At 41.1% G+C, this 15,436-nt stretch overlaps 1 protein-coding gene across 5 annotated transcripts in view; it reads right to left on the bottom strand.

The window, feature by feature from the left end:
• suco (SUN domain containing ossification factor) overlaps positions 1–15,436 on the bottom strand; it is a 129,891-nt gene that overhangs the window by 63,554 nt on the left and 50,901 nt on the right. For all 5 annotated transcript variants that reach the window (XM_072511566.1, XM_072511567.1, XM_072511563.1 and 2 more), the window contains exons 4-8: positions 11,230–11,372; positions 9,488–9,619; positions 9,125–9,305; positions 6,458–6,581; positions 5,804–5,925 (exon numbers count right to left, since the gene is read on the bottom strand). In XM_072511566.1, the coding sequence (XP_072367667.1) occupies positions 5,804–5,925; positions 6,458–6,581; positions 9,125–9,305; positions 9,488–9,619; positions 11,230–11,372 (702 nt within the window). The remainder of the gene's footprint in view (positions 1–5,803; positions 5,926–6,457; positions 6,582–9,124; positions 9,306–9,487; positions 9,620–11,229; positions 11,373–15,436) is intronic.

The following is a 15,436-nucleotide window of genomic DNA, read 5'->3' as shown; positions in this document are numbered from 1 at the left end:
CTCAGTGAAAGTATGGAGCCCAAACATTGGTGATAAAATGGGTCAACACTAATTCAAATCCATTTCACCTGTTACTCATTCACCCAAAATTTCCCCCAGAAAAGTTCATAATAGTGCTCTCTCGGGACACAAAACAATAATTTACTGGTGGCACAGTAGCAGTGGGTAGCGTTGTTGCTTCACAGCTCCAGGGTCCCAGATTCGATTCCCGGTCTGGGTCACTGTGCGGAGTCTGCACGTTCTCCCTGTATCTGCGTGGGTTTCCTCCGGGTGCTCCGGTTTCCTCCCAGTCCAAAGATGAGCAGGTTAGGTGGATTGGCCATGCTAAATTGCCCTTGGTGTCCACAAAGGTTAGGTGGGGTTACAGGGATAGGGTGGAGGTGTGGGCTTAAGTGGGGAGCTCTTTCCATGGGCCAATGCAGACTCGATGGGCCTAATGGCCTCCTTATGCACTGTCAATTCTATGAATAATGTTACTGAATACCATCAACATGACGTGGATATTACAGAGTCAAAATTGGGAACTTCAATTCACTAACTTGGAATTGGAATACTTATATTCAAGTCAAATGAGGGCCATATGTGAAAACGACTTGTACCAGACAGAGACGGTAAACCGGATATCCACTAGGATCTCCTTCACCAACAACATCTAAAAAAATAAATGTTGGAATGATTTCACAAGAGGACGAATTAAACGGGTTGAATTCTGTGTTTGTGGGATGTGACTATAGGCCACCGGAGACGGGGTCAGCATTGCCTGAGGTGGAGGATGGAGGAGGGCAGCGATGCTAGGAAGGAGGCGTGGGGGACAAACAATAACATTTTTAAAAATCTGACATTATTAAAAAATCTGAAAAACTTAAAACCTGAAGGAGTAAAATCTGAAAAACGTAAAACCTGAAGGAGTAACATGCAACACCGCAGTTCACTTTGAAGGAGTAACATGCAACACCGCAGTTCACTTTGAAGGAGTAACATGCAACACCGCAGTTCACTTTGAAGGAGTAACATGCAACATTGCAGTTCACTTTTATTACCATAGGCGGATTGACAGAAACTAATGAATCACTAAATGGTACATAACCCACTAATCACTCAGCCTGAAATGTGTGGTAAATGTTGTTCATATCTGTTGCTTAAACAGAGCAACTTAGTGGCATCCAAAGTTCAAGGTGCAATTGCAAGACATCGGTAAGGCAGATGGCAAATAACTGTTTTAGCAGGTTAATGGCCCACTCCAGGGAACAACTCTTTGTGATATTCATATATAACCCATGCATTTGCCCCTTGCCTAAAATTATCACACCATTTACCCAGAAATAACTACCAGCGCCATTAGCCTCACTTCATAGCAAGCTCTGGGGCAATAAATGCAAATATACTTGCTAATCACCCTTCCTCCGTAAATTCCAACCTAGCCAAACCCTGCCCCCCTCCTCCGTTAATTCTAACCTAGCCAAAACCTTGCCAAGTTCTGCTTTGCCATCATAGAATCGCTACAGTGCAGGAGGCCATTCGGTTCATCGAGTTTGCACCATCCAAGAGCACCTTACCTAGGCCCACGTACCCAAGCTAACCCGCAACCCAGTAACCCCACCTAACCTTTCTTTTGTTATGCTCTTGACATAGCATAAGCCGCTTCCTTGATGTGCACGCTGACAAAGGAAGGTTCAGACTTGGAGATAGCTTTAACATGTTTATTAAACTATTAACAATTCTCCTACTTGGATTCAACTCTACTGTTAATCCTGTTACAGCTACTCAGACTGACGAACCAGTCTGCTACAATCCACGTGGTGGGTGTGATATTTAATCAACCCTGTGTCTGTACTCACTGAGCGTCTCCACTGGAAAGAGGCTGAGCGTGTGTGATGTGTCCTTTTATATGGGTTGGTGTAATGCCCTCCTGTGGTAGTATCACCTCGGTGTGTATCGTGACTGCCCATTGGTCGTGTCCTATCTTACTGACCTATTGGTTGACTGCCTGTGTGTCATGTCTCTGGTGTTCCCTCTAGTGTCTAGCTAGGTGTAGTGTATGTACATTAATCCTTTGTGTGCTTAGTGATGGATATCACCACATCCCCCCCTTTTTTGTGTTACATATTTTCTGTAGTGTTAAAGAAAATTGAACAAACTAGGTAGATAAGTGATACTCTGTACAAGTTATGATAACAGTGATCATTAAACAATAAGTCCAAATCATATGCCGGAGTCCAAAGTTCATTAATTATTATGGTCGAGTGACTTTCTTGTTTGGTTGGTAAGTTGGTGATGTTGATGGTGACATTGCATTGTAAACGCCATCAGTGTCCCGGTGCTGAAGGAACCAAGAAGTGGTCAAATCACTTTGTTGTCGGATTTGGACTTTTTTCTTTTCTTTCGATGCTTCTGGTGGTAATTCCTGATGGCATCTGTCCTGATAGCCAGGTTGCCTGTTGGTAGTGCAGCAAACGTAAATTGGTAAGATGCATCGTCCTGCCATGGCATGTCATTGTACTGAGCTGAGCAGTAACAGTGTCCCTCATTTGCAGAGTTGTACCAGTCATAGTTCCATTGGTGTTCTTTTTGTCGTGCTTTTTGTCGACGTTACCGCCTTTGGTACACTTCTTGCCATTGCTTTTGATGTTGTTGTTGTGTTGGTTGGGTTTGTCGTCGTGTCTGCTGCACTCAAGGACCACACACTGTGGATATCACGAGTCCTTCACACAGTTGCTCGTGTTAGCGTGCTTGTGGCATCTGCTGTCTCCTTGAGCGTGCAGTCACGGAGTTTGCGGCGCTCCCTGTCTGGAGTCATGTCCGACTTACTTGAATCAGCTTTGGCTTGTCGATGCTCCCCATCTGGAGCCCTTTCTGGTTCACCCGAATCAGCTTTGGTTTCTTGATGCTCCCCGTCCGGCGTCTCTGCAGGTTCACTTGCATCTTCTGAGGTTTCTTGATGCTCCACATCCAGGGTCAAAACATTCAGGAATGCATTTGCTTGTGGAGAGGCTCGAGCAAATGAGTTTGAAGTAACGTGGTGTCACCGGAGTCACCAGTAGTCTCACTGCGATTGTCGAGTGCCTCTGTGCATTCTAGCTGAGGCCTGTCACGTTGCATATCTGGTCTGGGAAGTGGGATGCCGTCATCACTTGTCTCACATACAGTGGGTAGAGTCTCCATGTCTTCTTGTCATTCACTTGAGCGTGGCAGACTGTCAGAGTCTTTCTGTTGTTCACTTGAGCATGGCAGACTTGCATTGTCTGCTGCTGGTTGCCCAGAGGAGGTTGCTAGACCCTCATGGTCTTGTTCATTCAAGGACTGCACTTTGGAGTCTTGCATTGCTTCTATCGTGGAGGCTGTCCACGAGCTCGCTGTGGAGGCTTGCGTCACTCGAATCACTTCTTGTTCACGCAAGGACTGCGCTGTGGAGTCTTGCGTTGCTTCTAATGTGGAGTCTGTCCACGAGCTCGCGGTGGAGGCTTGGACCCTTCGTGGTGTGTGGAATACTCTTGTGGGGCAGCAGGCCGCTCTGTGGGCTTGTACCGCTCTGTCTCTTGGCGTCAGGCCGCAGCATAGTCCTGCACTCACGAGTCGGGATGTCATATATGCTGGGCTGAAGATTCCCCAATCCGAAGAACTCATTGTCGGGGTCGTCAATGTACAACACATCTAGTGGCGGTTCGGATTTGGTACTGGGGTAGCAATCAAGGTGAAATGTTCGTCGGAGTCGTTGTCTTCCAGGACCATATCATCACGTTTTGTGTCGGAGCTGGCATTGGGCTCGCTATGTCCAAAGAAGAATTCAAGGTCGGAGTCATAGTCTTCAAGGACTGTATCATCTCTTTGGGCGGTGCCAACTGCTTGTTGCAGGGTTCTGCAGAGGTTACTTTCAGCTACTGGTCGAATTTCAGGCATTGTGCTGTCGTTCCAGGTGAAAGAATCTGGTTTTGAGGCTTTACATTTTTTTCCCCCCGTGTACTGGGACATTTCCCCTTTAAGTGGGCGTGGTCCGGGCCCTCGAACATCATGACGCTTGTGGCGTAGAGCGTAGGAAGCGATTGCGCATGCGCATATCGCTGTTCCTTTACTTGGGACCTTTTTCACAATTGTGCATGCGCGGCTTCTCGCGCAAACTGACCTTCCCGTTCTGTGCGCCCTTCGCGCAACTGCGCATGTGCAGCACCTTTCCCAAGATGGCTGCAATTCACAACTGCCGTTCGTTGCTGCAAGCCTACCTCGTGGTGAGTTTTGCCGCCTCTTTTACCTTTTCTTCTTGTATGTTCCTCGCAGAATTCTTGGAATTTGTCCAGGACTGCCTGGAAATCGCCCTTGTTTTGCCCCTTTGAGTATTTGAAGGTCTGGAAGATTTCAGCTGCTTCTGGACCCGCGATGGTAAGTAGAAGCTTTATTTTCTCTGCATCCGCCACGCCATCTAAGTCGGACGCTACCAGGTAGATCTCGAATCTCTGCCTGAACCAACGCCAGTTTTCACTGACATTGCCTTGGTACTGCTGTGGAACCGGAATCCCGAACATCATCTTGCCTCGGTGTTGTTGCTGGTTGTCACTGTTCGCTGAGTTGAAACTATATGGATTTAACAGTCACTCCTGGGTACCATGTTTTGTTATGCTCTTGACATAAGCTGCTTCATTGATGTGCACTCTGACAAAGGAAGGTTCAGACTTGGAGATAGCTTTAACACGTTTATTAAACTATTAACAATTCTGCTATTTGGATTCGACTCTACTGTTAATCCTTCTATCGCTACTCGGACTGACACCAGTCTGCTACAATCCACGTGGTGGGTGTGATGTTCAATCAACCCTGGGTCTGTACTCACTGAGTGTCTCCACTGGAAAGAGGCTGAGCATGTGTGATGTGTCCTTTTATATGGGTTGGTGTAATGCCCTCCTGTGGTAGTGTCACCTGTGTGTATCGTGACTGCCCATTGGTCATGTCCTATCTTACTGACCTATTGGTTGACTGCCTGTGTGTCATGTCTCTGGTGTTCCCTCTAGTGTCCAGCTAGGTGTAGTGTATGTACATTAACCCTTTGTGTACACAGTGATGTATATCACCACAACCTTTTGGACACAAGGAGCAATTTAGCATGGCCAATCCACCTAACTTGTACATCCTTGGACTGTGGGAGAAAACCAGAGCACCCAGAGGAAATCCATGCAGGCATGGGGAGAATGAGCAAACACTACAGTCACCCAGTCAGAATTGAACCCGAATCCCTGGCAGAGAGCAACAGTGCTAACCACTGTGCCACCATCACCCTAGCCCTCGCTGACGGACATTGGCTCACTCTTATCTGTTGAATGTAAAAACCTCACCTTTAAATTGTACCTCTTTTTATCCCATCCTGCTTCTGCAGTTTCCACCAGACCTATATTCCCCTCAAATCTGTTCCCAGCAACCCGAGCACTCACACCCCCGCCCCACTGGGACCTTTAGCAGCAAAGATCCTGCTATCAAATTTTCTCCTAAAAGTTCTCCACCTCTCTCTCCTTTAGAGAGTCGTGTGTTCAGACAGGTTTTGGTTACCCTTTCAAGTCCCTTTTATTACTCAACACATGCTGTTATTCTTATATGGGAAATACTTCAGGAGTCATTCAAATTATAAATGGCAATACAAATTTAAGCTGTTAAGAACCTGTCAGAGCAGTGCCATGCAGGGAGATCTATACTTTTAGTCTTAGACAGAATCAGAAACACACTAATCTGACACAACAAATGCAGTATACAATACACAAATGTATAGCAAGCATGTTCATCATTTTAATAAAACTGCAACAACTCTTGAAGGAAAATATACCTTTGCTTCCGGATTTGCAGCCAGAATTTTGGCTCCACACTCTACAGAGGCATAATTATTGAAGTTTTTCTGGAGCTTTTTAGTAGAATGGAGGGCACCACTAGAAGTATGCAATGATTGGCCTGAAAGAAAGTCATTTACATTACCAAAAACTGTGCTTGGATTAGTCCTAACCCAAGTTCTCAACTTTTAATTTGCTTGTTCCTGTTCAATGATCTTTTAATTTCCATAATTGACAAGGAGTCCCAGTGACTCAACAAATTAAGTCTACCATTAAAATACCATTTATGAGAACAGAATAATAATTCAAACTAGTGTCCTATCTTTAAACGTTCTAGAATCTGCAAACAAAATCAAGACTTAAACCATTTGGGAAACTATGTTAAACAAGCTGGAGAAGAGAGTTGGATAAGGAGGTGTACAGAAACTACTTTACATAGAGTGGTGGAAATATAGAATCAACTGCATTGGGAGCGCAACTGAAGTACATATTATGGGGGAAAAATAACAGAATCAGGTAGATATTTGGGCAAGTGATTCAGCAATGGAACTAGATAGATGGAACTTCAGAAACTGTCTTGTGCATAAGGTTTCTATTTCCTCAGGTAATCACAGAAACAAATTTCTTAATGACCAACACATTTCCAAGCTTACTTTTCTCTTTCTCTTCTTCCATAACTTTCTTTTTCCATTCGTCGAATGAGGGAATGTCGCCCGAATCCTTGGATGGAATCACAGAAGAGTCGCCAGCATCTACCGCTCTTGAAACTTCAGTATCCTACATCACCCAAACAAAATTATTTAGTTAATTCATAGAGTCATACAGAGCAGAAACAGACTCTTTGGCCATCATGTCTAAGCTGAGCATCAAATACCAATCTATACTACCAGCATTTGGTCCAGAGCATACTATGCCAAGTGCTTGTCCATATCCTTCTTAAATGTTGCGAGAGCACTTGCCTCCACCACCCTCAGGCAGCACATTCCGTATTTCCACCACCCTCTGGGTGAAAGAAAGGTTTCCTCAGATCCCCTCTAAACCACTTATTCCTCACCTTGAACCTCTGCCTCTGGTCTTAGATACCTTAATGCAGCCTTGTTGTTAATACTTGGCATTGATAAATGATTTACTACTGCAAAGACAAGAATGCTAAACGCTGTTGGCCATGTAGGATGATTAAGTGGCATTTAGCATTTAACCACACTTTCTCGCAAGGTTACCTACAATTCTTTATTCCAGCCTCAAAATCTTAATTCATGTGCCAAAGCAGCATTTTGTAATGTTTATTCAAAAATTCCTAAATTGGTGAAAACAAAATACGCTCAATTTACAACATTGATCTGCCTCCCATCAACAAACATTGGGGTGGGGGAAATACAGAAAAACACAAGAATTAGGAGTGGGCTAGACATCCTCGAGTCTACTGCACCATTCAAGATCATGGGTGATCAGATTGCAGCTTAACTCCACTTTCCTATTCGACTCTCATAACCCCTTTGCTTTGTTACATGCGTGGTAGGTAACATGTGTTACTCAATCCTTGGTTAATGATGAGGTCTTCTGAATTTCGGTGAAGACTCGAACTCGTCCAGTAACAAAAGATTGATTGAGTAACTATAACAATAATTTCATGAGTTCTTTACTTTAACTTTGATGCTAGTGATAAGGTTAAGAAGATTGAACTACAGTAACTATACGCAACACCACTCACCATCTGAACTAGTCTGCTATTGCCCTGGTCACAGTGCACCCAAAAGAGAGAGACTCAATGTGATTGCCTTTTATACCCCTGTTGGTCCGGCCCTCGAGTGATCATGTGGTGCTACTGATTAGAACCCCTTGTGTACATGCACATAGAGACCACTACACCCTTGTCAATTAAAAATGTACCTAACTTGAATATAGCATGAAGCAGTGATAATTAAAGACAGTAATTTTAAAAAAAAGTTGAAGTGGCAAACAGCTAGTTTTACAGTATTACTCCATGTCAAATGAGTTTGAATTGGATCATTTCCCTACATTCACTTACTCCTTTTTACTGGTGTGTGGGGGTGGAATTGAATTTGGACTTGAAAATCAGAATGTTATGTCCTAAACATAACAAAAGCATCAGGAGCTGAAGATTCTGACTTATTGTACTATTTTGTTTATTCACCATAATTCCTTTGACATCGGTGTAACCAGTACCAAACGTGGAAGGAACTCCAAGCACAAATTCTACTTAGAGCAACTCAGGTTTTTGCAAAATGAGCTAGCTTCGATAACACTGGACAGAAGTAGGTCCCATCAACAAAACTTGCCACTCTTCCAGGGTGAATCATCACCATTGGGAATTTCTGCTCATTGCACTGGTTTGCAAAACCTCCAAAACAAGAAAGTTTCAAATAATTTTACATTTATGAAGAAACTCACTATTACACTCAACCCGACTAGAAAATAGGTTTAGTAGATCTTTACGCCGTTTTCAGTCATTTAAAATAGTTACTTGCTGGTGTCAAACGGATTTAAATGCGATGTGTAATAAACCCATTTTCATCTATATAACCAAACTTTATCAAGTTACCAGGAAAAAAATTTTAATTTAAAAAGGCAATTCTGTTTCTTGAAAGAGGTTTTAAAATTATTCTTGATTGTACTGGCTCACAGCAGATTGTGTAGTCACTGACATGCAAAAAAGCTGAATGGACCAGAGGTGAACACTTCTCAAAAAGGTTGAAATGTTTGTCTGTGTTCGCACTGGAACCACTAAAGCAGAAACTCGACCCTCACTTCTTTGTTTCCTAGAAGTTGAAAACGCAAATCATATTTTTCGATAATGTTTGCTCACAGATTAATTAACCAAGTTGACTATGTCACAGACTCTCTCCAAGTCAAAACACAACATTGCAACTCTCTTCAGTCAAATATTTTAATTTAGAACCCAATTTTACTCATGCTTCATTAATTTATTTTTGTAATTTCTTTACTGTTGAAGGTAGGACATAATTGCCAGCATTGACTGTTTTGCTCACTTTTCCAATGCAACCAAAGTATAACAGGCTGCCCTGAAGCAATTTCATTGAGCTCTGGGTACAGTTTTCTAAAAGAAAGCTGCCATTAAAAGTCCTGAATACTTTGTAGTTGCTCTACGTTATTTTTTAAAACAAAGAAAACAAGGATACTGAACACAACTATTGCAAAAATAGACAACAATATTTTCCAATTAATACAGCAAAGAACACTTGGTGAAAAATTTGAGCAGACTCAAAGACTGGGAAATGGGCAAGCGTTAAAACAACAACAAAAAAATCACGAATTTGTCAGACTGCACTAGTACTTACCTCTGCCAGTTCTTCGTTCAGCAAGTCCTGTGATGCATTCAATGTTCTCTCCTCTATTGCTGGCTTCTGTTCGTCAACTTCAGGCAAGATTGTCTTTGGAATTTCAGAAATCTCAGGCTTAGGTGTGCTTCCTTTGCCATTCGAAGAGGTCTTCCTACCATCACTAGGTTTCTCTGGAGGACTAAAAGTAAAAGAAAGCTCTCTAAATGCAACATACTGCATGCCAAACAATATTCTAGCCAAATTATTTTTCTGTTTTGCAACAGTGAACTTGTGCTTATAATAATAATGAGAAGCAAGCAGAGCATGAAAGCAATGCAGATCCATCACAGCAGAGAAAACAGAGGCCCGTTTGATACTCACCCTTCAGGTATGCTAACATAGGAGGGGGGCTTGCTTTGAGGAATAGCCTCAGTTTTCCCTCCAGCATCACAGTCAGCTTTTGACTGCTCATAGCTTAATACGGGAATATCATCACTGGAATTTTCTATTGCACTAAGGGAAAGAAATAATGATACTGTTTAACATTGTTTCACTGAAAAGGAGCTTTCCTCCAACCTGTCTCGACTATTCTAAATTGGAAACGTAAAACAAACTATATATAATGCAAATACAAAGCTATACCAAAGACAATGAAACTAGTATCGTCTATGTAAACCAAACTCGGTTTTAAAAAATTGAGGGGTTGCTACAACCACAGCTGATGTTTTCATGAGTAGGTCAGATCCCAGAAGGAAATCAGTCTATCTGATCTTAAATCTTTTTTTACCCTCACTTTGGAAAAGGAGGAAACCTCCAGGAACACCTTTAGGATTTTAAAAATTAAAATATTTATCCACAGAAAAAAATGTTAAGCACATTAAGATTAAAGTTACACAAACAGTCTTGCAGAGCAATCCCCCAAAAACCCACTTGGTCAAAACACATAACTAACTCCCTTACAGATGTTTCACTACTAAATCTAGTAATATCATCCAAGACAAAGAACTGCTGTCACTTAAGTTATGCCAGATAACTCCTCCAACATTCCCACTTGTGATGGGGAAAATCCAAAAGAAAGGTTCAGAAACATGCTGCTTTTCTAAAAACAAATACTTCCTCCCTTGACTGGGTAGCTGCTTCAAATTCACATCGCCCTCAATACCGACCTCAACGCAACCAAACATTTTTCCTTAAATATCTTTATCCCCTTTCATCTCAAATACCATTGCCCTCAAACACCCCTTTGAACTCAACTTTTCTAAATACGAGCATCTTCCATGTTTTTCTATTGCCTCCACTTGCGGGTCAATAAAATTCAACATACCTTACCTTCCCTTCCCTTCCGACCCCCCCCCCCCCCCCCCCCCCCCCGTTTACTTATGGAACCATTGTGCAAGTTGTAAAAGTTCCTGGTCAGGTCATTTTCAAACGCCCCTTGGAAATTTAACAGCTGAAAAGCCATGCATTTACTTCTCTCATGATGCAAATTTTAAATCCAAGCTCACCATAACGTGTTATTACAAATGCATGAATTCAACACCTTTACCTTTCATCTTTGTTCTCACAGGTAAGCTGCCTTTATTAACCTCGCCAGTTTGATTAATCACACAGTACACCAAAATATTTTTTTAAATAACATCACAAAAGGTAGAGATTTGCTTTCATTCTGATTGCTTCTCATAGCCTTAATCGTTATATCATACTGTCGTACTTCACAAATCGTACTTTGCCAAGAAACATCAAAAATGTTAGTTCTCTGATCACATGATAATTCTTTAGGCTATTTAGAGGAAACTTTACACTAAGTTGGATATTCAAATTTTAAACAGAAAAAGTGATCAAATGGAAGTCAAGCCAGGTCATTGATTAAAATTTGACAACAAATATGAAATATAAATTACATAAAGCTTTTTATTTTTAAACTTATACATCCAAATCTCCGGTTATCTAACTCCCAAATGGCTAGCTGATTTGCGATCTATATCACATTTAAACAGTTCTGACTAGGCCATATCTACTATAGTATCTAATGTTACATCTATGTCCAACAGTTGTTAACAGTCTCACTGCAGCCAGTCCTGCATTCTTAGTAAACACATGGTAATTTAGAGTAGGACACTTGCCTATTCTGCAAGAATGAGGAGTTCTCGGAGGTAGTCGAACTGGAAATGTTATCAGTACTAGCAGCTATACGAGGAGGTTCCTCTACTCCTACAGAAGGCTCCAGTCCAGGTTCAGGAAAATCAGACTGTTCAGAATTCACATGCTGTATATAAAGAAAAGTTTGTGTTAAAGGTCAAGCATTATTTAATATGCAAGTAACTAATTAGGAGTCCAACATGGATGAAGTGTACACATGACACTTTCTTCAGTGCTGTTGCTACATAGCTACTTTGTTGTACCAGCATTTTACTTAAAATTATGATCAACAATTGTGTCTCAGCTTTTGCATTAATAACAGTCAGACTATCAGTCCTCACTGCTATTGGGGGGAGGGGGGGGGGGGTTAATTTCTATTCATAGGAACAGTTAATTGCAGAAATCTGAAAGCAGCTGTCAAAGACACTTGTTCAACAGGGTAGGCTTGCAGTCCTCAATGATAGAAGCAGCGTTGAAAGAACTGCAACAGTATGAATTGCTGCGTGTGCCCACCCACCTAGTTCTGCACTAAAAGTGGCAGGAAAACCAGCTTTTAAAACTGCATAATGTGACAATTACTGAGCAATTTCCCTGGCTTTGACAAATTAATTTTTTCCAAGTGTGGAATCGCAGTCCTCAACTGAAATTTAGTGTTGAAAATTTACATTTTTCATCACTCGCTTATCGCCCTTCACTTAATCTTTATTTCTTTGTGTGTTTCACTTTCTGTACATTTAAATGGGAATTTATATTTCACGCTCTATGCTTCCTGGTTCGGACTCAATTGGGTTGCTTGTTTCATTCCCCTTTAGAGGATGTCAAGCTTGAAAAGATGAAAAGTAGAGGAAACCCATGCAACTCCGTTGCAACTTCAGCGAGGTAAAATGCGAGTGGTGCTCCTTTGTGGCTAGCAGAATTCAAGCTGTAACAAACATTTGCTTCCATGGATGTGCATTTCAGTAAAAATGGCAATTACACTGCAAAGCTTGCAAAATAAGGCAGTTCACCTGATATTTTAAAGATAGCATTTGTAAAGACAGGGGATTATTTATAGATATGAAATCTGAAGTTTTCCATTTTGAAAGATTCTCCCTTCTTGGAATAGGAAAACATATTGAAATGTTATTTCTCCATCAACAAAATGACAGCATTGCACAGCTCTTATCTGATCTGACTCTTCTAGGTTTAAAAAAAAAATCTATATTTGCAGAAATGCACTGAAAACCCTACTCTGCCACAGCAATTCTATGTTAACATAGTAAAGCATCTCAACATGCTTCACAGGAGTAAAACGAAATCAAAATTAAGGCAATGGAAAATAAGGATGGGTATTCTAGAAAAAGGCTACAATTGAGAACCAATGTAGGACAAAGTGGGTGAAAGTTAGGATATGGACAGCAGATTCTCAAATGGAATGACCTTCCTCAACTATTAGCAAACAGGAGCAATGACTTGAATGCAATGTAGATGGTTTTATGCTATAAGTTTCAGATCATTGAAATAGGAAAACAAGGAAGCTTACCAAGTTGTTTATGCCACGTCCCATGTGAAGAAGCCTCAAATCATTATCTCTCAATGACCACAGTGGCTCTATGTTCCAAAACTTAAATTTAACCTCAATCCTCACCTCTTTGCAGCAAGACTCCATATTCACCTTTTCAGGCTTTAAAACCACTCTCAAAACCATTACTCTTCATATTTCAGCCTCCATATCATTCCCCCCTACCCTGCATTCTACCACTTGTAGAAAAGCCCGTTACCATCACAGCATTAAACTATGGGTTCCCCCCTACAGCATTCTACTTCCCTTTCCACTTTTAAGAACCAGCTCAAAACAAAACTTCTGGATTCCCCACCAATTCCCTCCTCCTGTTGCTGTTTGTTTTCTTCTTTGGTACCATGTAACCACTTGGGGGCATTTTCTTTAAAAAAAAAGTGATATTTTTGGGTGAACATTTACTAATTTAAATTGTTTGCAGCCCTACAATCTCAGTCCTTGCTCAGGTATATAGGACGGCCAGTTGCAGAGTAGAAACTTGCAATATATGATTCTCACCATTGCAGTTGTGCTTGCACAAAGTTATGGCCAATTCTTTTACCTTGCCTCTACTGGGGAACAAAATGGAGATTATGCAGTCTATACTCAATCTAATTCCACACAAGACTGTGGCTGGCTTCAACTTGGGTCACAGGTTAAAGGACAGATTTCAAATTTATCATGCCATTCAGTAACCTTCAGTTCAGTCACAATATCTGTAGTTGCATAATTAGTACATACTACATTTATCAAAATTATTAAGTTACTTATACTGGCTCCCCAATGGCAGTGAATCCTCAAACTTCTCATAGAAGAGCTCCTGCTGGATGAGGACCAGATTGCTGCCAACCAAGATTTCCTACAGTAGCCAAACCGCCTCCCATCAGCTGCCGAGGCTCATGTGTGAATAATAGACTTTTGTACAAAATACAAGAGAATAATTTAAGATGGCTATGGAATACAAAACAAGAGTGCCTTCTGGAGGAGGAGTATAAAAAGTCATAATACAAAAGAGAGTTTCATAAAACAATTGGTATAAAATTAAAAAGCAAATTATTAAACCCAAGAGACTATAACTAAGGAACACAAGCAGACAGTGTGCTGGATTCAGTGTTTGATCCTAGGAGAAGGGTAGTTCATTCCAGGTCATCCATTGTCAAGGGAATGTGGTGACGAAGCATACTTTCTCCAATCTATAAGTAGCAACAGTCGTGCTCACCATTTAATATTTCACTGGCAAAATATTTTCACAACATTAATGAAAACAATCTGTCTGCTCCTCCTATAAATATTTCAAGAATTTAATCAGATATCATTTACTTCCCAAATCTGGCCAGAGTGTTCAGAATACAATGCATTTGCTTTTTACAGGGTGTTTCACTCTAGAACTGTATCAATGTCATCAAATGTTTTTATTCCCTCCCCTATGTCTCATGATTCCTCAGGCAACAGGTGCTTGTGCAGATATTTCACTTGGCTGGTGGCATAGCTACTCCTGTCACACAAAAACAAGCTAGGAACAGGTGCTTTCAAATGATAGGGTGGGATTCAAAACTTACAAGTGCCCGGCTAAGAAGTCAATTCTTTGCCTTTAGAGCTAATGAATTGTAAACTTAAAAATAATGCATAATTCACAATGAACATACAATAGCTAAAAATTGCAGGATATTAATGTTAGGATTGAAAATCATAATTGACTAAAATCTTCCGTTATGAAGATGTGCTTTTGCCAAATATTGGTTGGACTTTTTAAAATAAAAAAGCTTTTCTTTGAGACAGATGGAAGTGATTTCAAATCTACAGAAAGATGGATGAATCCATTTATATAGAAACATAGAAAATAGGTGCAGCAGCCCATTCAGCCCCTTGAACCTGTCCACCATTTAATTTTGTGGCTGATCCTCTATCTCAGCACCATACTCCCTCTCTCTCTCCATACCCCTGGAAGCCTTGTGTCTAGAAATCCATTTCTTTCTTAAACATATTCAGTGATTTGGCCTGCAGTCTTCCATGATAGAGAATTCCACAAGTTCACCATCCTCCAAGTGAAGAAATTTCGCCACTTCAGTCCTAAATTGTCCATATCCTGAGACTGTGAACCCTTGCATACGTATGTTTTATGGCAGCCTGGCAATTAATTTTCTATTTTTCCACTCTTTTCCATCTGTTCATTGAAGCCAAATGTTCGGAACGTCAGAGCTGGACAACAACAACTTGCATTTATATAGTATCTCTTGTTTAATAAGCATTCAAAGGTGTTTCACCATTAGGAAATTAGGACAGGTGATCAAAATCATGGTCAAAGAAATAAGTTTTAAAGAAGGCAGAGAGGGGTTTAGAGGTAACTCCAGAGTCTGGGGCCTCAACATTGAAGGCACAGCCACCAACAAAGGGGCAAAGTGAATCAGAAATTCATAACAGAATTGGAGAACACAAGAGTTCTTGGAGAATTATAGGGCTGTATAAGATTAGAGATAGGGAGGCAAGGCCCTGGAGGGATCTGAAAATAAGGACAATCATTTTAAAATTCAGGTTTTGCCAAACCAGGAACCACTTTAGTTCATTGAACACAGAGGGGATGATGGGTGAATGGAACTTGCAGAGGTTAGGATGTGGGAAAGAAATTTTCACATCCTTAAGTTAGAGTTTCATAA

The sequence above is a fragment of the Scyliorhinus torazame genome, chromosome 7 (genome assembly GCF_047496885.1).
Source record: "Scyliorhinus torazame isolate Kashiwa2021f chromosome 7, sScyTor2.1, whole genome shotgun sequence".
Taxonomy (NCBI): Eukaryota; Metazoa; Chordata; class Chondrichthyes; order Carcharhiniformes; family Scyliorhinidae; genus Scyliorhinus; species Scyliorhinus torazame.
Note: the sequence above shows the minus strand (reverse complement) of the source record. Positions and strands in the feature narration are given on the sequence as shown.